Source organism: Urocampus carinirostris, chromosome 17, assembly GCF_059441175.1.
Source record: "Urocampus carinirostris isolate Australia breed hairy pipefish chromosome 17, RoL_Ucar_1.0, whole genome shotgun sequence".
Lineage (NCBI taxonomy): Eukaryota > Metazoa > Chordata > Actinopteri > Syngnathiformes > Syngnathidae > Urocampus > Urocampus carinirostris.
In genome coordinates, this window is record NC_142365.1 from 24495501 (window position 1) to 24522175 (window position 26675).

The 26675-nt window shown below is 37.6% G+C and overlaps 1 protein-coding gene across 2 annotated transcripts; it reads left to right on the forward strand.

Annotated features, from left to right (window-relative positions):
- The first annotated feature begins 3683 nt into the window (after nucleotides 1–3683).
- On the forward strand, nucleotides 3684–26432 carry ftr82 (finTRIM family, member 82). 2 transcript variants are annotated; one of them, XM_088321733.1, is made up of 10 exons: nucleotides 3738–3814; nucleotides 4491–4546; nucleotides 7690–7783; nucleotides 7934–8722; nucleotides 15257–15352; nucleotides 16555–16788; nucleotides 19608–19767; nucleotides 19853–19909; nucleotides 21539–21616; nucleotides 23887–26432. In XM_088321733.1, the coding sequence occupies exons 4-10, from the start codon at nucleotides 8132–8134 to the stop codon at nucleotides 24405–24407; spliced, it is 1737 nt and encodes a 578-aa protein (XP_088177859.1). In that variant the 5' UTR covers nucleotides 3738–3814; nucleotides 4491–4546; nucleotides 7690–7783; nucleotides 7934–8131; the 3' UTR covers nucleotides 24408–26432. The 2 variants fall into 2 exon arrangements, with proteins under 2 accessions (XP_088177860.1, XP_088177859.1); XM_088321734.1 differs by lacking the exon at nucleotides 4491–4546 and having other exon boundaries at nucleotides 3684–3814.
- Nucleotides 26433–26675: the final 243 nt, after the last annotated feature.

Sequence of the window (26675 nt, forward strand, 5' to 3'; positions counted from 1 at the left end):
ATTTTGTTTTCTTCATAACGCCCACATGATGGAGACAAAATATCATCTTAAGTAAGGGAATGTCCTGAGATTATTTTCAAAGGTATAATGCAATCCAGCAGAAAGATTATTTTGACAGTATGCATTAAAAAACTCGAAATGCAATACACCTAGCTAGAAAGGTTTTTTTCATTGAATTTAAAAAACATATTGATGGATAAAATTAATACCCCATAGAAAGGAAACAACGTGTAGATAAAATTGTAGTCAGCTATTTAAATGTTGGGGACACTGGGGACAAAAAAATGCATTAAATCTACTTAGTTTACTTAGTAGTATTCTTTTAAAAAAAATATTTTTATTGTATTTTTGACATTTGGCAGGCCAGATTAAAATGTCTAATGAGTTTGCCCACCCCTGCTTTGTATAGTATCTCGATATTGACCGTTTTATTTAGCCAGTGTAACTTTCATCAGTCTTTACTTAAAGTACGTAAGAGCAATCAGTCTTGTGTTTGCGCCAACGAGGGTTTAGAATAGTATCTTCCTGTTTTTATCAACACACCCTCGGCGAACTTGAACTTTGTTTCCTCCAATGAAATAAGGGTATGTGATCACTCGCAATCACCATGCGCGCCTACTCAGTCCAAATCTAGGCTGACCTTTCACCCCAAACTCGGTTTCAGCAAAAGATGACTAGGGAGTATGTTTGCTCAAAACAGAACTCATTTCAAGCTCATTAAAAAGGAGCTGTATACCAAACATAAAGGAGCTTCATTGAGTACAATAAGACTTTGTGGTTGTGCAGTCTTCCCTGTTTTTGCATCAGAAGTGTGTTAAGTGTTTTTTTCCCTCGACAACAGCTCCAGGTAGTTAATCTGTAATCGCAGGGTGCACCCTCTACTCTGGAGGAAGGAAAGGAAAAAGTGGCTTATCACCACCTGACCTAATATGGTGTAGTAATACTGTACGTATGAAGTCATGCAGGATACGGAGTCAAAAGCGGATACTGTACTTCCAATGGGCTCAAAAGGAATGTATTTGAACAGGGTTAGGTTTAAGCGGACCAATCAAAAGAATACCTAAAAACTATAGAGTTGTAAGGGAGAGTGTGTCTTTGAGCAAGAGATGTCGCCATATTGTGTCGTGCAAAACGAGTGCGAAAACCACAAATTTAGGAGACTTAACGTGAGCCAACTGCACCATTTATGCCGTCATTTTTTGCCAAGCCTTCCACAATGATTCTGGGTACCAACAGCAGCAAGATGCTGGAGAATCATGACAACTTCCTCTAGGTCACATGTGTCAAACATTACTTGGCCCACGGGCCAAATGTGGCCTGCCTAGTCATTTTATGTGGTCCCTGAGACAATGCTAAGAGAAACACAAGAGAAAGATTAGCTGCATAGCACCAAACAACTTGTGGTTTGAAATATTTCCACTGGATGTTACCAAAGCCACCACGTGCAAAGCACCCACTGTTTATGCTGACTAATATCAATCAACCAGAAAATATTTAGAAAACCCATCCCAGTGTTATTTTACCTAAAATAAAACACATATGCGCTGTGGAGGCAATACAAAAATAAACACAAAATAGTAGTGGAAATGAAATCAATCGATGTTTTTCTTTTCTTTTATTTTATTCTACAAATGCACGATTGATAAACACTAAAAGAGAATAATTCTTAGTGAAGGAAAACATACTAAGAACAAAAAACATCAATAATTTTATGATAATTTTATAATAACATCTTACATCCGTGAATCGTAATTTAATTGTGAGCCTCCAGAAAATTCCCAAACTTCCAGCTAAGGCACACTTTGTATGTCATTAATTTACTAGTCTGGCCACCGTGAGAATGTGTTTGAACGAGTTTGACACTGTCCCAGGTGGCACTCATGCTTTGTATAATAAATACAAATTTCTCGACCTAAGAGTGTTTTTTAAAAAAGCACGGTTGTAGGATATTTCATCTATTTTTCTCATTATTTAAAACGTTTTTTTTAAAGTATGAAGTTTTTGTTTTTTTACCACTAAGAGGAGATAAACATTACACACAGTCCTGTTAAGAGTAATTTGGAATGGTAAATTTGTTAAAAAATACTTTTATTTTGACTTTGCCACATAATACGTGTGATTTTTACCTTACTATTTCTTAAATTGTATTTAGAACACGTGTTACATTTTCCCCGTCTTTAGAAATATTTAATCTTGGTCGCGACATTTTGCTATCAGTGGATCATGATTGAATATATCAAATGTATCTATTTAGTGTCAAAGTTCTTCCTAATTTAACTTCACATTTCTAAGATTTTTTTCAAAATTGCAGAATTGATGTAACATATTACTGAGCGAAGCATATGCAAATGCAGAGTGAGTCACGCAATTCTCTTGCCTCGTGGCAGGGGGCGACAAGAGTCCAAGGATTCTAAATTGGTCACACCTAAGCCTCAAAAAAATTAAATTATTGATATTCATTAGCAAGCTAACAGCGAGTTCAGCAATCAAGTATTCTTTTTATTTTATTCTTATAAAAATGGAGGGGAAAAAAATGAAATGTTTTTTTTTTTTTATGTTACGCTTTATATATAAATGGCTTGCTCTGCGAATGAAATTATGAATAAGATTTAAATTCATTTTTTTGTCAATCCGACTGTGCCTCACCAGACCGAACCTCACCGCATGTGACGGGTGCAAGGTGATTAGAAAAAAATACCTCCATGAATTAGTTTGACTACAATTTGACGTACATTTTAATTTAAAGGTTTTTTTTTTTTTTTTTTTTTTTCATAAACAAGGGCGACAGGAACAGTGGCGGTTTTAAGTTCAGAGCTTTGGGAGTGCTGAGCACTCATATTGTCTGGGTGGTAAAAAAAAAAATCCCAATTCATTTTACTCGAAGGAATCTAGGCCCATTCAACACTGTTTAGGAGTGTCACTTTCCATTTGTGAACATCACATTTCACTTTGTGGTTAGCAGAAACACTTGTACCACGCCATGCCCAGTTTTTACTCATTTATTTTTAAATGAATACACACACATACACACACAGAAGAAGAAGAATGGTACTTATTAAACAAAAATGCATTCTATTCAACACTTTAAAATTCCGCCCTACACTTTACAGAGGATGACTACACACTTAGTTTACACACACCTAATTAAGTGAGGTTCATAACTGTTGCATTCGATTCAATGCCGCTGAAATGAGGACTAATAACTGTTGATGCTAACAAAGTTATGGTATTAGGTAGTAAAATAATTGTTCAACATAACTACTGTATACACTGGTGCCTCCACAGACTCTGCCGCTATGCCTCAAGTGACACAAGCCGAGCCAAAAGAGGAGCGTTGAGGGGAACAAGGGCGGTATTAAAAACCAAACGGACTGAACCATTTTAAGGCACGCTGCGTTGTTAACTTTTTGTTCTACTTTTTATCTCTTAATCTAGCGTTTTTCATCATATTTAAGTCATTACTGTCTTTTATTTAAGGAACAGATGGTTTTAAAAGTGCTATAATTTTGGGGGGTGCTTAAGTTGAATTGCTCAAGCACCCCCTCCAAAACGGGCTGGTTACGCCCATGGTACAGGGACATGATCGTTTTTGCATTAAATCGTCTTTTCCGGAAGTCCCGCCCATACTGTTGCATACGGCTAGTGTCGCGCAGAAACCACCTGGACGCTGACAACCAATCATAAATCACTAATACTGTCCATCCACCAATTGGCACTCAATATTTGCTAGCCGGTGCCTACCTGCTTCCTGGCCGAGTGTCTGACTGCTGTTGACACTTGTTGTGGATGGCATTCGTCAAAGTTTTAAATTCAAGTAAGTTCGAATGTGATGCCGGCAATAATTTTCTTCAACTTTTAGTCCAATTTTGGTCGAATTGCTTGTTTTTATGAAGTACATTCCACGACTAACAAATTCATTATAGTCATTTGCTGGTTTTGGTTTCCACAATACGGTATAGTATAATGCCAAAACTGTGTTCCATGTATTTGCCATTCATGCTATTTGTTTGTAAATTTCTGAGCTATCATTTACATATTTTATAAAAGGTTAATTAACTAGTTAGTTAATTATCCTGGCTTTTTAGTTTTGCCTATGACAAAACTACTCAGTTTTTCATTTTAGTTAAATCAATGTTCTGTTTTAAAATACAGTGAGTAGAATATTTTAAACTCTGTGTTTAAACCTTAACTCTATATAACTTTTGGCAGCACTATTTTAGCAATGCTCATTTCAAACAAACCCGATTTAGAATACAGAGACTTGAATTAAAACAATTTATGTATGTCATCATTTGATTATTCCAGAAAATCATGAGCAGATTAATTGTGTATTAAAGGTAGACCGTGTATTATTTGACCTCTAGATGTTACTGTGTAGTGTAGTGCAACTGAAAACGAGTGCTAAAAAGCAAAAGGAAGAATATAAATTACAAAGACTCAAAGTGACCAAACCTCACCATTTTACCTCTTTTTTTTTTTTTTTTGCCCAGTCCTTTTGATTACCCATTACATCAAGATGTCGGACACATACGCCAGCTACCTTTAGGTGAGGCTAATTTTGTGTAAAATAAATGCCAGTTTCTTGACCCAAGTAATTCTAAAAATTCCTGTGATTTTGCTTATAATTTAGACCTTTTTTTCTTTTAAAGGTGTTTTGCAATGTTTGAGGTGTCCTTAAATAAAGGAAAGTTAAAGATTTTCTCTATTAGGTTTGTATTAACTATGCCCCACTGAGTTCAGAGACCCCTTATGACTTATTGTCCACTGCACCTATCTGCTTACTAGAATGACAATAAAGTAGATCTGAATCTAGTCAAGTCAAGTCATTTTTATTTGTATAGCCCTTAATCACAATAAGTCTCTAAAGGCTTCACAGATTAGTACACTATGTTACACAGACTATTTTTCAGCCGACAAGAAGAGTAGGCTATTATTCATATGCAATGGAGTAGAAGTGAGTTTTAAGTTTAGATTTAAACATTTCCACTGAGGTTGCAGATCGGATCTCAGGGGGAAGAGCATTCCACAGCACCGGTGCCCGAATGGAGAACGCTCTCGAACCAGCAGAACACTTCTTTGCTCTCGGGATCACCAGAAGACCGGCACTCTCAGATCGTAGGCTTCGGACCGGGACATAGGGGCAGATCAGATCTGTCCATGTATGATTTTGTACAATACTAAGAGAACCTTGAAGTCACATCTTTGGCTAACTGGGAGCCAGTGCAAGTTAGCCAAAATCGGTGTTATGTGATCGTACTTTTTTGTCCTAGTTAAAAGCCTCGCTGCGGCATTTTGTACTAGCTGAAGAGACTTGATTCTGGACTTCGGGAGACCGGAGAGTAGTGCATTACAGTAATCGAGACGGGAGGTAACAAATGCATGAATTATAGTTTCCGCATCAGACTGAGACAGTATTGAACGGATTTTGGCAATGTTACGAAGATGGAAGAAAGCGGTTCTAGTAATTTTCTTTACATGCATCTCAAAGGTTAGATCAGGGTCAAATATGACACCTAAATTTTTAACTGAGTCACTCTGTGTGATGTGACATTTGACAATGTTCACAGCAGTTTTTTAGAATAAGTCACGGCATTTAGATGGACCAATGACTAACATTTCGGTCTTTTCAGAGTTAAGACGCAAGAAATTGAGTGACATCCACTCTTTTATCTCAGTGAGGCAGGCCTCCAAATTTCCACAGTTTAGTGTGGAAGATTCCTCCAACGGAAGATAGAGTTGAGTGTCGTCTGCGTAGCAGTGGAAGCTGATATTGTACTTGCGAATAATGTCACCTAATGGAAGCATGTAAATGTTGAAAAGAAGGGGGCCAAGCACTGAACCCTGCGGAACACCGCAGGTAACATTAAAGGGCTCAGATGTCATTTCACCATATTTAACACAGTGCGTCCTATCTGAGAGGTAGGATCTGAACCACGAGAGGACGGTTCCTGAGAGACCAATCAATTTTTCCAACCGTTCTAGTAGGATATTGTGGTGCACTGTGTCAAAAGCAGCACTAAGATCCAGCAGCAGCAAAAGTGATGAAGCGCCAGAATCCATTGACATTAGGAGATCATTTGTTACCTTGATCAGAACTGTCTCAGTAGAGTGGTTAGCCCTGAATCCTGATTGCATGGATTCAAAAAGGTTATTCTCGGATATGAAAGCATTCAGCTGCTGTGCCACTACTTTTTCGAGTACTTTAGAGAGGAAAGGTAGGTTTGACACAGGTCTGTAATTACTTAATATTTCTGGATCAAATCTGAATCTGAATCTGTTTGGGGCAAAACACATTAGATTTGAGGATTGGGGGTTTCAGGGAAGTGCTGGACAGTGTCATAATGCTTAACCCCGCAGGTTTTTTCAAATTTATATTTGTCAATGTGGCACGAATAATGTGAAAATGAGAAAAAGCCTTGTTTTGTTGAGTCCAAACGCTAACCCCAAAACCCCAAAGGAAGAGTTTATTTGAGTTTATTTGCGTCTATGAAATGCACGTACTTGCACATGCATCATGAAAAAGGTGCCTAAAACAGGAAATAGTGGCAGAGGGTAACAAAGTTTAAAATCGTGCACCCCACCTTTAATGTAAAATGGCTTTTTACACACAGTACATTTGCATGGAGAAAGATAATTACACCGTGTAGTGACGCTGAGCCGTCACTTGGTCGGTGTTGTAGTCAACAGGCATTGTTGAAAATTTAATTTTAAGTGAAAGCTTTCTTGAGTTGTTTTAATTTTAGGCTCTCACGGCCCATATAAAACCATGTGGCAGGCCACATCTGGTCGTCGGGCTTTGAGTTTGTCAAAGGTAGTGTCGTGCAACTGAAAACAAGTGCGTAAAAACAAAATGGACATAATGATTTACAGAGGCTCAAAGCGACCAAACGTCCCCATTTTACTTATTACGTATTTTTCCCAGTCTATTGGAGGTTTTTGGGTACCCATAGTTGCAAGATGGCTGTCAAATATGGCAACTCCCTTTAGGTGAGGATAATGTTATGTAAAATAAATGGTTATTTCTTGACCTACCAGTATTATTAAAAATGCCTGTATAGATGATAATGTTTCATGTGTCATTTAGATCAATATTTTCTTCTTTAATCAAAAGTTCTAGTTTTTTTTACTACTTCAAGCCGCTAAATAGTACAAATTGTCCCTATTTAAATTTAACACTTGTATTTTAACTTAATTATGCCTCTTAACAAAAGCTTTTGGCCTAATTTCCACCTTTATTCCTTATTTTACTTGAGTTTTTTTAAAGTAGTACTCATCCACCACTAACATTCATTCAGGCTTAAAAAAATGCTAATCCAAGTTTTATGATGTCAGTGAACGATTCATTTGGACGGTTTTAACCGTGGAGTAGGCAGTGTTCCATGTGAGGTAACACACAAGTATGTCAAGCATCTACACACACCTGAATCTTAAAGGAATGCTTTGTTGCGTCCGAATGCATGTGCAGAACGAATGGATGCAGTTTTATATTGACCTTCAAAAGTGCGTTTGACTTGTTGCAAAATAAGTTTACCTTTGATCAAAAAAGCACAAGGGGATATTTTCCCTGAAAACTCTTCTGTGTTTGTTTATTGGGTGGTCCTTTGAATTCAGTCAGCTCCTAACTGTGCATTTGTGTTTGTTGGACTGTAACCGGTTTGAGACAATGGCAATTCTGTCCCACAACAATAGGTGGAAATGCAGCTGTTGCTACGTGTGCGCAATTCATCCCCAGAAGAATCACAGGAGGAATTGGAAGTAAACTGCAGGGGAAACTGAGGCGTTGGTAAGGGTATTTCTTTTCTGTTTAGGTTTTCACATTTCATTCATTGGCTTTTTCAGGCTTTTAGTTTTCTCTTTCCAGCCTGCAGTGCCCGCTAAAATTCCCTCCCTCCTTTTTTCTCTCCACACTTGCTCAACCTGCTCTTTCGTGCAGGGCAGGGCCTCTACACTCAGAGCGCGGGAGGCGGGCCTTGCCTGCTTTCAATCAATAACCTGTGGAATTCAGAAATACAAGTAGGTCCTGTCTGTGGCAGGCTACTACACTCAAGAGGGCGGGCCCATCGCTCAGGCTCAACGCCGTGCTCGCTTCACTCCCGGCATTTTCTCAGAAAAGGTCTTGCTGTCCGCCGCAATGGCTGATCACACATCCCCAGACTATTTCAGCTGCGCCCTGTGCGTCAACCTCCTGAGGGATCCCGTGGCTATTCCCTGTGGCCACAGCTTTTGCATGGACTGCATCAGTGGGTTTTGGGATGAGGCGGACTACACAGGGATTTATATCTGCCCCCAGTGCAAGATCACGTTCACCCAGAGGCCCGTGTTGCGGCCCAACGCCACGCTGAGCATGGTGGCCGAGAAGATCAAAAAGAGCGGTTTGAACCTGAACGTCCTGGCTGCCCAAGGGAACGGCTACGCTGGTCCGAGCGACGTCCCTTGTGACTTCTGCTCCGGGAAGAAACTCAAGGCTGTCAAGTCCTGTCTTAACTGTCTGGCATCCTACTGTGAGAAGCACCTGAAGCCCCACTATGAGTCCGCCACTTTCAAAAGGCACAAGTTGGTGGATGAGTTGGGTAACCTGGACAGGAAGATCTGCCCGCAGCACCAGAAGTCCTTGGAACTTTTCTGTCGGACCGACCAAATGTGCATATGTGCCATCTGCACGGTCAGCGAACACAAAGGCCACGACATCGTTTCCGCGGAGGCTGAAAGGAGCGAAAAACAGGTCAGAAAATAAGGGCACTGCTTGACTTTTTGTTTTCGAAGCACACGATTACTACTGCTACCTGTTAGATTTGCAAATAGCCTCGGAGAAGAATATTATGTACTTTCATTTCAGTCTAGCTGTTGTTTGATCGTAAACGTCTTGTAGCCCTTATTTTTGTTGTCATTTAGTCCCTTTTTCCTGTCTTTTTTTTTTTTAGCTCTGTTTTTCCTTTCGAGAGGGATACTGCAATATATGGTTGACCTACAGCTGTCCATTTCATCCAGGGTTCTACGCATCGCTTCCATTAAGTGTATTTCATTCTCTGTGCCCTCTTTAAAAGTGGGGTGTGTGGCCTGAGATGTCCTTATATAGTTAAAGGTAGATAATTTTCTATCTTAATTTAATGTTAACAATGTCCAACTGAGTTCAAAGCGCCGTAATGCTTTATTTACCACCGCGTCTATTTGCTTTGATCATGCTTTGGGTAAAGCTGTTTGGGGCGGAACATATTAGGCAGGAGGAATGGAGGGTTGGTCAAGAGTGCTGAAGGGAGACGTATGTTCATGTTTGTTTTGGTACCCATAGTATTTGTAGTATGCTGTGAAAATGGTGAAAGGGCTGTTTCAAGTACAGTTTAAACGCCAACCCAAACCCCAAGAAAAAATGAAAAAAAAAGTTTGATGCACGTACTTGCACATGCAACATAAGGAGCTTGACAGCGCTGCAATGACAACACAAGGCAGGAGATGGCGGCAGCGAGTACAAAGATCCGAATTCCGTACAGTTCCTTTTAAAAAAATGTTCATAGTTTATGTAGACAGCAAAATTTCCCAGTGTCCGATTAACATTATAAAGTGTTCGCGTCCACATTGGTCAATTTAACACCTTTTTTTATTTTTGTTTTTACCGTGTAAAAACACGGAACTTGTCTTACTCCAAGACTTGGATACTCCACATTAGAGATGTAAGAACTAATTACATAAAAGTTATCCAATACCTGTTGTTGTAATTATACATTCATTGTTTGAATACATTTTTTGATTAGAAACCCTCCAAACTAGTAATTAGGAGTTGTTGTTTTTTTTTTTTTTTTTTTTTTTTTAAGTTGGCTTGATGAAAAACTTATTTTAATTCAAAGTAAAACATTTCAGGGACATTGAAACTTGACTTTGTTGATCAACATTTTGTATTTTTAAAAAAATGCTGTTTCGGAAGTCTTTATGTTCTATTGTTTTTAGATATGAGTCTGAATAAAAGTTTTTGTTGAAGCTATTTATAGTTTATCCCCAGTGATTACTTAAGAACATAATCACATTTTTGCCCATTTTCTGTCATGGTATGCACAGAATCAATAAATGCCTTACTGTTTTTTTACTATTTACCTCAAATAAATGTAGTGTTACAGAATACAGGGATGGAATTGATAATGCTTTTGGTTTATCCGATTCATTTATTAAGCAACAAAAAAACAATAATTGGTCGCTCCCCTTCTCTAGTTTTTATACCTCTATTGTTCAGTGTTTCTTTAAAGGGACACTGTAATACTTGATCACTAGATTTCACTGTACTGTGTAGCGCAACAAAAACGAGTGCTACAAAGCACAATAACACAAACTACGGACAGTCAAAGTTTGCACCATTTTTCTTATGTTTTTTGCCCTGCCTTTCACAATGCCTCTGTTTTTTGAAGGAACCCATAGCAGCAAAATGGCAGAAAACATGTTCTGTAAAACAAATTGAAAATTATAGACCTTTTGGGTATTTTTGGAAAAATACAGGTTTATGAGCTTATGTGTTTTTGTATATAATTCAAATCAATATTTGTTTTTATTTTAATAAACTTAATACATCATAATAAGGCGCTATATTTTAGTTTCCCTAAACAAAAACATGTAACAATTTGTTAAAATAACCTATAAATGGACGTATAAAAACATGTTTTAACACTGCTAATTTAATTGTGTACGAAAAGGTGTTAGGATCTGAAACCATACTGCAGTCTATATTGTCCCCCCGGATTGTCTGGCCATTTTCCTCAACTCCTGCCGCACGTACTTTGCTCTATTCTTTTCAACGCTATCAGCTACATTGGCAGGCATTCACCGCCAAAACAAATGTGGCTCTCTGATTAGCTGGAGGAAGGAGAGGAGGGGGTTTTGTTTTCGCTTATCACCACTGAAAGTTGCTTTTCACAGAATGCAGTGTTCCATCTGTGGGATGGTTACACTGAAACTGTTCTGATGCCATTTCCCACCTGTGGGAGGTGGCCCGGAGTGATACTGGAATTTCAGGGAGTCAAGGTTTTCAGTTCTGGATCATGAATCACAGCCAAACAAAACCAAGGCAGCTCAGGCGCCTTGAGGAAATACAGACTCTTTGAATTGTGGTGCAATATACATCCATCACCTATTTATTAACTATATTCTCCCCTCTCAAGAGAGATTAAGCTTTTCTTTAATCAGGACTGTTTTTTAATTAGACAACCATTCAAAAGTTTGGAGTCGCCTAGAGATTTTTTGGTATTTGTTTTTAAGGAAAAGCACTTTCTTCTATAATGATAACCTGGAACTAATCAGGAATACACCCTGTACATTGGCAATGTGGTAAATGAATATTTGAGCTTCAAATTTCAGTTTTTTAATAATATGTTTAATAATAATATGTTACATAGGTGTAAAGAGGCCATTTTCCAGCAACCAGTACTCATTGTTCTAATAGTACATCCTGTTTGCTAATTATGTTAAAACAGTGGGTTTGAGTTCTCAGAGGTTCGGTGGAGCCTCTGTCATGGAGGTCAAGGCACACTAACTCAAAATGTCTATTTCGGCAGATACTTCCCTGCATGAGAGTCGTATACAGTTGGGGGAGACAACCGTTCATGATTGATTTTAAGGTCACAGAAGTCAATGATGAATACCTTAACAAAATCACTGAAACTCTGCAGAATCAGGTTCAACAGCAACTCTTCAGAACAATAATGCTCGAGTAGAAACGTTTTAGTGTCAAAAAATGAGAAAGTTGCCAGTTACTGCCAAGAAAGCAAAGATATTTTTTTATGCCATTTGTCATGACATCTTTGCCAGCACTCCTTTTCAAGGATGTTGGACATAAAAACAAAAAGAACTGACTTTGCCTTGAAAATTACATGAAAGTAGCACTAAACTGAACTGGTCTCTAAAAGGCAACAGCTGAGGTCATAATGACTTTCAGTTGTGTCATTTATGAGTTTATACACTGTTTTGGTTTTGTTCTGCAAAACAAAACAGATTTTGTTTTATACTAAAGTAGAGTTCAGTTAATGCGCATATGAAGCTTCGGTCACTCTGACAAGGTTATGAATCACTGCGGGTACAAGGCTAATGGATGCTAAAAACTATTTTGCAATGATGTTGGCATAGCTGAAAATGGTTCAGCTGGTTAGAGAAGCTATAAAACTGACCTTCCTTTGATGTAGTGGAGCATGTGGAGCATCACATTTATGGGTATGATTTAAACTTTCAGAATTGGCAGAAAAAAGAACATTGTGTAAAACTTGACAGTCTATTCTTGTTCTGAGAAATGAAGGCTTTTTCATGTGAAAAATTGCCAAGGAACTCATGCAAGGGTGTGTAATACTCCCAATCAGAGGGGAGCATAAACAGTCTCTTTCCAGAGTAGAAAAAGAAGTGAGAGGCACTACCAAGCAAGAGGACACGTATCATAGAGTATCTAATTTGAGAAAAAGACACCTTGCGCATCCTAAACTAAAAGCTTTGTTAAATGGTACCCACAAAACGCTAGTGTCAACATCTACAGAGTAAGAAGAGGTGATTAAGAGATGCGAGCAAAGAAAAACCTATATGTGAGACCGGCCATCAAAAGGAAGAGATGGGCAAAAGAACAAATACACTTATAATAACCCTATGATTTGTCCAATGTGACTTTTTCATGGAAAACACAAAATTGTCTTAGTGACCCCAAACTTTCGAAGGCTAGTGTAGATTTTCTCCCATCACACACCATCACCTCCTGTTTCCCATCCCCCTCCCATGCTCACTCCTGCCAGATTCCCCGCATTCCACCAGCTTATCTTGAAGAATGGCTGGGTGAGTTTAAAAATCCAGCAGAATTTGAAAAACCCTTCTTTCGCCATGTCAGTATGGCGCACACCTTAAGACATCTCCGTGAAAAAGAAAAGTCACTCAGCGGTGGCTTCACATTCCCGACGTTGTCCGAATTCCATGTCGGACCCCCCCCCCTGCCTGAGATCAAAACAGCTTGTATTGAGAAGTTTCTTTGAGAAAGCTTTAATAGGCCTGCCGAGTTGCCTTTCTGTACTAAGCTTTTGAATATGATCCTGCATTTCTTCCAACAACAATGAAAATATGTACTTGCCTTTCAGATGTGGTATAAGTGTGGGCGCCTTTTTATTTTGCACTCGGAACTGTGTCAAGTTTAGATTTTCCTTGGTGACATTTGGTCATTTTTAAAGTTTCATTGTGCATTTTTAGCACATCCAATTGGTGAAAATAAATGTATAAGAAAAAAATATTGATCTGGATAATAAGCAAAAATACATCAGCTATCATCATAAACGTTCCTTATTTAGAATACGCTTGGGATGAGAAATTTGCATTTATTTTACATTACATGAGGCTTGTCTAGTTGTAGCTGACATCATTATCCACAATTTTGCTGCTACGTATAACAGGCTGGGCAAAAGAATGAGAAGTGAAATTATGCTTTTTGGTCATATTGAGGTTCTGTAGTTTATGTTCTTCCTCGTGCTTTTAAGCAATTGTTCTGAAGAATACAAACTGCGGAGACTCAAAGTTTGTATGATAGTTTATGTTTTTAAATCAATATATGCATATTTGTCTTTTTATGAAGTTTTTGTTTTTGTTGTTTTTTTGTTTTACAAATAAGAGGTGATAAATTAAAAAAATCTTCCTTTAAACCATGTGCAAAATAGAGATGCACATGCTTCTTTATTTGGTTCTCCGATAATCCTGTGTTTTTTTTTTGATTAAGGAACTTGCCGCAGGGACTTGTTTTGCTCTTTTTGTTTATTTTCACAAATGAGGTAACTTTTTGGAGGAACGAACATTCTTAAACTCACCTTATGTTACTTACTCATTAGGAATGGCAAAAATGATACCTATTCTAAAATTAACATTCAAATTAATGTAAAAATTTGGTGGCGCCCTCTCTAGCAGCATGACAAAATGGAATCCCGGCATGTTTCACTGAAAGTGACAAAAATCAGCACGTATGTGTAGGACCCTAAGATGCAAAAAATAACTCCATTGTGGCCATATCCTAAAATTTACAAGAAGTGAGTTATGAATTTTTGAATGTCCAAATTTGGGCCATTTTTGGACATTTGAGAGGTTGTTGCCCCCTTGTCGTAAACAATTTATCCGATTGACTTTGAACTTATGCTGTATTACCTTAAGGCTCGGGGCAAACAAGGTCTTCAAGCACTACCTTGTAAATATATTTGGGTATTTAGTCCAGCGTCTGTACGTGTGTTTGAAGTACTTGAATTTTAATGTTGAGTTTTTGAAAAGTGCTTGAATTTTGGGTGAAGTGCTTGTAATTGTTGCCATGTTTCTCAGCAAGTCTGCTTAAAAATGATGCAAACACTGCTCTCCGGTGTCTTCGCCTTGCCATTGCATTTCTTCTTCCCTCGAGATTAACGGCAGCTGGCATTTGTTTGTATGGCATTTTCCTATTAAGCATCATCGCCCCCTAGGGGCACCTAAACAGGGCACTATAAAATGTGTATTAGTGGATTACGCATCGTTTATGGGCATTTAATATGGGCCATTAAAAAAATTAAGGTAACGTTTCCCAGCGACAAATTGTAATGCATCCATTGCAGCCTGGTCATCCTGGAAGGTGGATTACCTCATGTGCGGTCCCTTCTCAAGGTGTCTTCATTTTCCTCATGTTGAGGTTATGAATTTTTCCTTGCCCTCATGTAGGTTTTAGATCAGGGGATGGTGTAGTAATAGTCTGATTTGCAATAATTTGTGGTTTGTGCAGCCCTTTGAGACTCCTTGTGATTAAGGGCTATACAAATAAACATGATTTGATTTGACTTAATGGGAAATTGGAAAATTGATTTTAAAAGTGCTTGAATTTGGCCTGGAAAAGGTGTATGAACCCTGTAATCTAAATTTTCTCTTAGAAGTCTTTATTACGTGTTGATCTTGTTTATCCTGGCGTGCCATGTCTAATACAGTTTCACACGATGTTCACTAATAGTTATCAATGACAATAAAGACTATTCCATTCTATTCTAAACTCCGTGACAAAAATGGTCACTTTCGGAATACTGTTTGATGGGTGTGGGGCTTCAAATTTTGAGGTCTGTTTTTTCAAATGCTCAATTCATATTTTTATTATTTTTTTAACTGGGGTGTGGGTGGGTTTCAGGATATTTGATGGGTTTCATTGATATGTTCCTATCATGATTGCTCTTTGTAAAATTGTTATAATATTGTAACATTTAAATATTTTAAGAACTGTAAAAATGTTTTCTGAGAGGAGACGTTTAACTTTTTACAGAAACTCTTGGGAATCTCCACATCTGAAATTCGACAAAAATGCCAAGAGCGTTCGAAGGAGCTGGAAGAGTTGAAGACTGCGGTGGATTCATTAAAGGTAAACTCTATTGCAGAAACCCAGATCCCAATATGTCAGCAGTACCACGACTCATTTCTTGTTATGGAAAAATAAGTTAAAAGGGGGCTGTCTTGTGCAGGAGCGGGCAAACATTTTGAGCCCTGGGTCAAATTGGGTTTAACAAATTTGCTTGGGGGGCCTGGCCGGAGAAAATAAGACTTTTGGATTCAATTAATTTGTTATGGTTGGTTGGATCCCTTAACCACTAAAGTCTTGGTCAAGTACAGCTTGGTGGTGCCCATTCCTCTCCAGGCCAAAATCTGTTTCCACCCAGTCTTAACCGGAGACCTTTCGTGTGTCAGGCAAATGTGCTAACCACTGCACTACAGAAATATGCTTGGCAATACATAAAATCAATTTGTTCCCGTTTGTTTGTAAAAAGAATCATCTGATTAGTTTTAAACACTGAAAAAATAAATATTTTTATTTATAAAGAAAAAAAACTTTCATCAAAAGTTAAAGCAAACCAATATCTCCCTTTTTAGATCCCAAATTTGATCATTTGCATTGAAAAGCCCAATGCAATGAGGTTACTTCGGAAGGGTTCATTGCATTAAATTAAAAATATTGATAAATAAAATTGATCTTAAAAATAGCAAAAACCGAAAACAAAGTTGCTAACTATTTGAGTGTTGGCTAAAAGCGCATTGAAAAAAATATTTTTCTATGGTGGCACACGAAGGGACACAGGATAAAAAAGACATCAAAATAACACACAATTATTAGTAGTACTTTTATTTGTTTTATTAAATAACTTGTTTTTGTTAGTATTATTTTTCACCATTTTTGTTTGACCACCTAGTTTACGTACTCCTGGGTTTAATGATAGATTTGATCATTTTAAAGTGTTTTTACTGCTTTTTTAAATGAAAATGTTTACATGAATTTGGAAACTTTACTGTTGGGTTTCATATTCTCCAAAGACACCCAGTGTTTTTTTTAATCTTTTTGTATTGCTTTATACAGCATGCCCATTACTTTTAAGTAAAATAACATAGGGATGGGTTACCTTAATGTTCTCTGGTCAGCAAATACAGCTACAGGGAGTCGCTTTGCAAGTGACATATCATTGTCTTCCGGGATAGATTAAATCCCTTTGCTCGCCCCTGGTGTTTTGAGTCCCCTCGTATGACCTTTAAATCGCATTTGAGTCATTTGCATTATCGACTGTTGTCGAGCAGAACTCGGCCCAGCGAGCCATGGTCGAAAGCCAGAAGATGTTCGAGGACATGATTCGTTCCATCGAGAGGATGAGATCTGAGGTGACCAAGCTAATCGGGATCAACGAGAAGGCTGCGTTCAACCAAGCCGAGGCTTTGGTTGAGCGTCTGGAACAGGAGATCGATGAGCTGAAGAAAAAGGAGTCTGGGCTGAAGCAGCTCTACAGTACGGACGACCACATTCATTTTTTGCAGGTAGACCTTTGTTTATTATTTTACAAATCCTATCGTATTTTCTGCACTATAAAGTGCACCCCAAAAATAGTCTGTTGTGATTGTGGTATAGTTAATGTATTTAAGGCGCATTGCGCATATAAGACGCATTAAAAAAAACTACAGTCAGAGCTCAGGCTGCGTAAAAAAACAAATTAATACAGTTAAACTAAAATGATTTGACATCCGGTTTCACCACTAAAACTAATTCATTCATAAATGGTTACTGTACTTTCTTCACTCTGAATAATCCCTCTCTTCACCAGCGAGACAGCTAGTAAACGACGTCTCAAATAAGAAAACCTCTTCTTTTTTTAATTGCTTTATATTTAAAATACATCTCGGGGGTGCAGTCTGTGCTATCGCAGCAGAGCGTGCACCAAATGACCTGTTTACAGTACCTGGTATTCCCAGTTGGTCTCCCATCCAAGTACTAACCAGGCCTCACCCTGCTTAGCTTCCCAAATCGGGCTTTTTCAAGGTGGTATGGCCGCCAACTATACAGGTACATTCTAAGCAAAGACATGCTAACAACAGTTTAAACGAGTACGTCGTTTTGTACAAAGCATTACCATAAACAAATCTTCATTCAAGTAATCACAATATGTTTTTGCTTACAATTATTGTTGAAAGCAACAACAAAACACGATTAACACATTAACCACAAGAGGCTACTCCGCTCTATATGTTTCTCAAAGGTAGAACAGTTACCGTGTGTAATTTTAACAATGCATTTCTAATTGTATCCAAAGTAAGGCGCACCGGATTATAAGGCGCACTTTCAAATTTCTGGTCAATTTTTGTGTTTTTAAGTGCGCCGTACAGTACAGTACAGTTTGTATGAACACAGTACAAATAAAATGTAAAAGTAAAAGGATCATTAAAGGAATAAAGAAAAAACATGATCAACGCAGATTTCATGTCACAGTGGAGTAGCAAAAAGTACAAATATTTATCTATTAATTCCCATCTAAATACCGTGATAGTTTTTTCATTAACGCAACAGTATGTAACATCTGCCCACTAGATGTCACTGTATTATCATACAACCGAAAATAAGTGCCAAAGGGGCACAAGGACGAATACAAACTATGGAGACTCAAAAACACACCAGTTTACTTTTACAAAAATTTTGTCCAGCCTTTTTAAGGTTTTTGGTTGCCCTAGCAGCAAGATGGTGGACAATTATGTCAGCTTCCATTAGACAAGGCTCATATTGTATAAAAAAAAAATCAATTTTTTTAAACCGAGAAGATATTCAAAAAATGCACTACGTTCAAACAATAGTTCATGCATTCATACTTATATTTAAATAAATGTAGAGTTTTTAATGAAATTTGTTTTCCCACTAGGAGACGCTAAACGATAAACCCTACACTTTTTACATTTCCATTGGAAATTAACGCAAAAAAATAGATTAAACTAAAGTTGATAAAAGAAAAACTAGTTAATCCTGTTAGGTTGATTGTATTATATTCTAGCACCTTTTGAAAATGGCCAATGATTCAAAATGATTGACTTCTAGCTCATAAGTATTGCATACACTTGCTTTTTGTTAGTTCTTCACTCTTCTCTGAAAGGGACAGTGTGTATAATTTAGTACCTCGTAGTGGTAAAAAAGCTTCATTTAAAAAAAATATATGATTGAGGTAATAAGCAAAAATGCATTCAATTTCATCTGAACTTGCATTTTTTAAAATACTCTTGGGTCAGGACATTTGTATTCATTTAACATAACATGAGGCTCACCTCTCGGGAACTGATATTGTTGTCCGCCATTCTGCTGCTACGGGTTGCCCCAAGAACTTTGTGAAAGGCTGTGCACAAAATTGAGAAGAAAAAAATGTGCAGTTTTTTTGAGTTATTATTCCTTGTGCATTGTATTGCAGAGTTTGGTTGCACTACACAATACAGCTATATTTGTGGTCAAATAGTACACACTGACCCTTTAACTTTTAACTACAAGCATCTCTTTTGAATGCGGTTGCAAAACAGGTTGTAATCCTTGAACATTGTTTCTGTTTTTTTTTTAATTCACTTCATAAAATTCAAGACTGTTTAAAATGTTAGACCTGTTACTGAAAGGATACCACATTTTTTAAAAACACACATCTAAACTTATCAATGATGATGGTAGATCAAATTTCCCTTCCTATGCAAAAAATGACTTTTTCAGTTTCCCATATAATTTTGTGAGACCCTGGCAGGTGGACTGTCTTGAAGAGTCCACAAGAAAATTGTGTACATTTTAAATTCAAATACATCGATCTGGTGCATTCTTTGAGAAAAATCAAGGAGCTAGATCACATATGATCATTGTAAACTATTGACTCTAGTTACACAATGAGTGACAAAGATTCTTTATGACTGACTGCACAAATACACACTGTGGTGTTTGCGATCATTTATATAATGAGAAATCAAATTAGTTTGAATAACTTTGCCTTTATATATACTGTATTTAAAAATATTATATTTTTAATAAAGAAGTTTATAAGACTCTGGCAGGACCAAAGTAAACTCTGGTGGCCCGCTAGAGTCTTAAGTATGGAAAACACTATTTTATTGAAATACATTTCAAATTTTCCCCCCTAATAATTTATTTATGAAATTAAAATTTACTATTTCTTAATTCCAGGCTCTTGATGGATAGAAAAACTCATCAACTACCGTCGCGAGTACCTTTTCAAAAAAGAAAAAAAAAAGAGCCTGGTATCGGCACTGATACCTTGAATCAGTACTCACCCATCTACAGAAAGGGGTGACACAATAACATTTATTTTTTTGGTCACTTCCCCCAGAACTTCAACTACCTGTGCACCCCAACTGATGACGGCTTCATACCAAAGGTGACTGTGAACCCGGATTTCTCCTTCGGCGCCGTGAGAAAAGCCGTGGCCGAGATCAAAGACCGTCTGGAAGAGTTTGGCAGGGAGGAGCTTCTCAAGATTTCCAAGACAGGTTTGTCTGATGCTAACAAGAGAAATATCGCAATTATTTGTATTAAGCTCAAAACGTATATAAATACGCGTGCTTTGCTTTACAGTAAATGACGTCCCGGTGTACACCACAGAAAGTCGAACCCTGGACAGAAGAAGCAGAGGTAAAGCCGCTGTGCAAAACCATTTGTCAAACAGGATTTTTCTTGGCTTGAAGTCATATTTTTCTTTATAATAGTGTGAATAGAGTATTTTGACTTGAAATTAAATCCATCACACATTTTCTCTCTCAAAGAGAAACCATTTTCCCCTCTGCTGCTAATGGCTGTTGACTTGAATATGATGTCACATTGTCTAAACGGACACATTTACGAGCCCGCCAATGTCATTTTAAAGGGACTAAGCTTATGCTATAGCTCCTCCTACTGGTAAAAAGAAACATTATTCATTAATAAAACAATACTGTTATAAATAATAAGCAAAAATACATGAATTCTCAAATAATTGTGTGAGTTTGAGAACCTTACTTTCAGTCAACAGAAGGGGACACCATGGCTACATACAATTATGGATAAAAACAGGTGGATTTTTGTTGCCTTAGTCATTTCATACAAACACAGTGTTAATTCGTTTTATCAGAAATAAACTTGACTTGATTTTCCTTCAGACTTCAAACTTGTATAAATAATAGTAAATAAATATCTACATTTGCCCTTATGAGTCTTACAATCAAAAATGTACAGTATTTCGTTACCTTCCTATACTCTTCATATTATATTTGATCGCATATAGCAGAGGTATCAAACTTATTTTAGCTCAGGGGGCACATGGTAGAAAAAAATGTTCTCACGGGGACCAGTGTGCCTTCGCTGGAAGACTGGGGGTCTTTTCTGAGGTTTACAATTTAATTTAGTTCGGGGATGTAAGATTTGAGGATAAAATGATTAGTGAAGGTTTTTTTCTCCAATATTTTTTCCTTTACTAAGAATTATTCTGGTAGTGTTTTTCAAACATGCATTTGTTAATAAAAAATATATATACAAAAACTAAACTACAGTTTCTTTAACCCGGGGAAAATCATGCAGACTGGAAAGTAACGCAAAAATAGTACAAACACTAAAATTATTGAGTCTTTCTGCTGTTTTTTTTTGTTATGGAAATGTTTACGTGACTATGAGACCTTTGGTGTTGGATTTCATATCTGTTATGAAAGGACTTAAAGCTTCTTTAAACTTCTGCAAAAATATCCGGGTGTTTAAACAAGTAAAATAACACTGGGATGGATGTCTTCAATGTTCTCCGGCTGGTTAGTGATAGTCAGCAAATACAGCTACGGTGGGTGCTTTGCGAGTGGCGCCAGGTTTTGGCCACTTTCAGTGGACATATTTAAAACTTTCATTGTTTGACGCGTCCAGCTCATTTTTCTCGTGTGCTTCTCTAAATATTGTCTCCTGTGCCATAGAAAAAATTATGAGACTGGCCATATTTGGCCCACGGGCCATGCATTTGACACATGTGCCCTGATGAAAATAAATTTTGGTCATACATTTTTATTGACAAGGTGATAATAGTTTTAGATATCATAAAAACTCTATATAAATTCAAAACATATTTTGAAGATGCAAAAGGAAAAGAGATTTTGTTAAATCAAGGTTTATAACTTAAATGGTCTGCATTTATATAGCACTTTTAAGGTCACTGAAGACCTCCCACAAAAAAAAAAAAAAACGAATTAACTCAAAAGGCAAACTATACTTACGTAAAGAAACCATGTGTTGCTGTTCAATTTGCAGGTAAAGATCACAATATGACCACAGTGGACAATCGTCCTTCCACACCCGAACCGAGGAGCCGAGCAGATTTCATCAGATGTAAGTATCATGCGTTGTTTTGCAAAAATATGTATTTTTAAAGACAGTTATGTGTTTGAACGATCTGTCGACCTCATCATTTCCTGGCTGAAATTACGTCTTTCATTCAGGGTTTGTACAGGTGCTTGAAATCCTTAAATGCTTTAGTCAAGTCTAGTCTATTTGTGACGCCCTTAATCACAAAGAGTCTCAAAGCGCTGCACAGACCACAGATTATTGCAAATCACAAACTAATTATGACACCATCCCCTGATCTAAAACCTTCATGAGGGCAAAGAAAAACTCAAAAACCTCGGCATGAGGAAAATGAAAAAACCTTGAGAAGGACCACACATGAGGTAATCCCCCTTCCAGGATGACCAGGCTGCAATGGATGTTGCAATAACAAATAATACACAGATATGGTCGGCATAAAATATAGGTTATTCATATGCTATAGAATAGAAGTGTGTCTTAAGCTTAGATTTAAACATTTCCACTGAGGTTGCAGATCGAATCTCAGGGGGAAGAATATTCCACAGCACCGGGGCCCGAATGGAGAACGTTTTCGAACCTGCGGGTCTCTTCTTGGCTCTTGGGATCACTAATGTTTTGTTTTCAAAGTTTGAAAAGTGCTTGAATTTTAGGTGAAGTGCTCGTAAATTCTTGAAATTGTCGCCAATTTTCTTAGGTTAGGTGTTGGGCTAGGATTTGAGCTTTCAAAAAAAGTGGTTTGAAATGTCTTTTATGGTTTCAAAATAAGGTTTAGGCTCCTTTTTAGGGTATTAAACAGAATTTAAAGTTTTGAAATAAGGTTACGGCTAGGGTTACAGTTTGTTGGGTGTAGGTTTAGGGTCAGGAACTAGTATTTGACCTTAACATTAGGTTTCTGACGTGAATGCAGGGTTCCGAAATAGGTTCAGGGCTTGGCTTACGGCAGGGGTGTCAAAGTCAAATGGACGGAGGGCCAAATAAAACATTTGGCTACAAGCCGAGGGCCGGACTGTCCAATCTTTACTGAAACCAAGATTTAACCTACTGAAAACACAACAAATATATTACAATATGATTGTATAAATAAAGCAATATTTTCTTATGACTCTGTCAGTCATTTTTAATTTCAGCAGGCACAAAATACAAATGTCCTTTATATAAAAAACTCATAACATATCTCATAACAACAACTCATAACCATTTTCTATCATTCAATCATCTGAAATTATTAAAAAGAAATATTGCCTCGAAATACAATAAAATAAAGTGCAAAAATCTCTTGTTACTTAAAACCAATAGCAATCAACACACTGGACCTCATCTGTCCTGCTCAAATGTACATTGACTTTCCTTTCTGGGCTTTCTCTGGGTTAGTGTGAAAAAAAGGAATTACTGATTAACAAATAATAACAATCAAAAGTCATTTTCTCTGCTAAATAGGAGACAATTTTATCAAAAGACTGTTGTCCACATCAAGATCTATTTTCCATGAAAAGCCGAAAAACAAGAAACACTCCCAGGACAGAGTCGGCAAACAAAAACAACATAGTCAACATAGACAATAAAGCTTTAAAATTCCCGAGGGGAACAACAAAAAACAAGACCTTCTTTATGTGCGGAGTAAAAACTTCAAATGTGTAATTGCACAGGAAACATTACTGTATTATTACTGTATTTACATACATTTATATACAGTACTGTATTACTACAACTCTACATTACTTGTTTGAGGCTGACGCTGATACTTTTCCAGCTACCTCCGTGAACATGTACTCCAACTCCCACCTTGTTTGAAAGTTTCCACCTTCCGTTTAGCCATTGTTGATGGGTATCTGTGGGCTAATTTTTGCTGTTATGCTAATGACTGCTGCTGATCGACTGCTGAATAAATCAAACTGCCTCCCGCTTTTCTCCCGCTCGGCGCGTCCCCGTTGCATTGTGGGAAATGTAGTATTCATGCGTACTGCGGGCTGCTGGCTTGCAGCGGCCTGCGGGCCGGATCTAATAATATATTGATATCGTCACGCGGGCCAGGTAAAACCCTCTCGCGGGCCTAATGTGGCCCGCGGGCCTTGACTCTGACATATGTGGCTTACGGTTTGAAACTGGGTTAGGGCTAGGGTAAGGATCAAGGGTTTGGGCTGCAAGTTAGGTTTTTAAACAGATTTTAGGTTTCTGTAAAAAAAAGTCTGGGATTACTGGAGAAATTGAAAATTGGCCTTGAAAGATCTCAAAAACTGCTTGAATTTGACCATGAAAACGAACCCTGTGTTTAAGTATGCTCCTTCTCGCGACAGACTTCTACCAGCTGAAGTTGGATCCAGTGACGGCCTACAAGGAGCTGTACATCTCCGAGCACAGCCGAAAAGTCATCCGAACCAGGGACCTCCAGCCGTACAGCGACAACGCCGAGAGGTTCGACAGTTTCGCTCAAGTTCTGTGCCGGGAAGGTCTCTCCGGGGGGCGATTCTACTGGGAGATCGAGTGGAGCGGAGAGTTCTCCATCGGCGTGGCCTACAAGGGCATCAGCAGGAAGGGAAAAGGCTCCTTGTGCCTTCTGGGTTACAACGACAAATCCTGGAGCCTGCTCTGCTCCGACACGGGCTACTCGGCCTGGCACAACAGAGTCGATAAAGCCGTAAGCGGGCCTCACTCCCCGAGGATCGGCGTTTACTTGGACCACAGCGCGGGGGTGCTCGCGTTTTATAGCATCGGAAGTAGCATGACGCTGCTGCACAGGTTCCAGACCGCCTTCACCGAGCCCCTTTACCCGGGCTTCGGAGTCGGGACTTCGGTCAAAATCTGCAACGTCAAGTGAACCTTGACCATCTTATACGATGCTTTTGGAATATAGATTTTTGCTTAACTTTGAAATCGATGTTACACTGTTTAGAGCAGGGGTGGGCAAACTGCGGCCCTCAAGCATCATGTAGCCCGGCTACTAAAAAAAGAGTACTTCAAAATAACTACAAAACTTCACATCAAATTTGGTGCTTAAAAACAAGAAAACTAATATAATGTTGCTTCTGTTTTAAAAATAAAATAAATACTGTACTAAAAATTGTTTTTACGACAGTACTAGTACTAGAATTGATAAATACTACTAAAGTACTCTTACTGGAATGCTACAAAAATACTGCTACAGTATTCAGATGAAAACTATATAGAAGACTACAAAACTACATCTACAAAATACTACATAAATCTACAATAATGGTACAAAAATATTACTACAGAAGTACTATAAAGTTACTACTACATAATTACTACTCCTTAAATACTACAGAATTCCACAAAAATACTATTACAGTAATACTTAAAAAATACTACTTAAGAAATGCTACATAAATATTACCACATAAATCTTACAAAAATACTACAGCAGGAATCCTACAAAAACACTACTACAGGAATACTACAAAAATCCAACAACAGTAATACACAATAGTAATACTTCTGAATATCTACTAGTGCTTTAAACAGGGACCTCATATATTTTGAGTGCAAGCCTTTTAAAACCAAGTAGATGAACTCATCAATTTTAAAAGAAATATAAAAACATATATAACTCGTGGAAGTCTGCATATATATTTATTCATAAATGCAAATGAGAAAAATTAGATCGGTGTCCAGGATCAGCCCCTTAGTCAAATTGTTTAACCCAATGTGGCCCGTAGACTCAGTTTGCCCACCCCAGATTTAGAGTATACTCACATCACATACTGTAATGTAATATTCACAACCAAAGCCTCCAAAAATCACTGCCAAAAAATGCTTTTAGATGCTTAGCACCTGTAGTTATTAACTGCATAAGTACATCACATTCAGATATTTATCTAGTATAAGATGGTTGGGCGAAAGTCTATGATCAAACCGATAACTGGATACGTTGAGTTTTTTCGACTTTGTAATGTTCATCTGTACAAATGTATCTTTTTGATGTCTTGCCTTTTCACAATTCAACTAACCTTTATTTAATATTATGCATGTTCACTTAATGAAAACGTTGAATATAATTCATATCCCATTTCCCAATGTTTTCTTTTTTTTTAATATATATATATTTTGAACAGATTTATAGTTTTGAATAAAGAACTCAATTCTAAAGACTATTTTCAGCCTCAAGGTAACGGTTATGCAGGTACACATGACGCAGAAACTAAGGTTTGGTACCCGATAATGTTTGCTGAGTAAACATACCGATAGTTATGTACAGTATCTCTACTTACGAAAATTCAAAATACGAACGACGGTACTTATGAACTTTTTTTTCCGGACATTGCTTTAAGTTAGATTTTGTACTGTTTACCTTTTTCCTAGTAGAGGTTAGTCCTGTCGTGCTGCTTTCCAGCGCGTGGCGCTGTAAGAGGTCACCCAGCATCCACCCCGAAAAAGAAATTCGGCTTCTACTTCCTGGTTTGTGTGTATACACACTGCACTGTATCTCTGGCACACTAAGAACTTTGACATTTTTATTGTTTAATATCTCGTGCATCCATTCAATATAGTTGGTGTAAAGAAGAGGCGAACAGTTTCTTTTGAAATTAAAGTGTAATAAGAAAGCTTGATGCGATTAAGAAAATGGTCAGAACACTTTTTTCGTCCACATTTTACCACGGAGGAGGAAGTCTCCTAACTCTTCCTAAAGTAAGTTAAACTTAACTTTATTTATCTTTATAGTCAAGTCCTTAAACACAAGGAGTCTCTAAGGGCTTCACAGACCACAGAATTTCAACGCCTAATGTGTAGCTTTGTTTCTCAGTACTGTGCTTTGTAACGTTATGGAGCATATTATTTTATCAATGTTTTTTTAGTACAAATAAAGCAGGTTACTTATACAAGCCTTAAACATACTTATCCATCCATCCATTATCTCCACCGCTTATCCTCAGTAGGTTCGTGGGTAAACATACTTGTATAAACCTTAAATATACAAAATATAGCACTGAAGCAACTTACGGACAAATTTAACTTACGAATGATCGTCCGGAACCTATCTCGTTCGTAAGTAGGGCAGCGTCTGTACTTGCCAGTGATGGCAATGAGGCACAATCAGGATCACAAATACATGAATCTACATCTTATT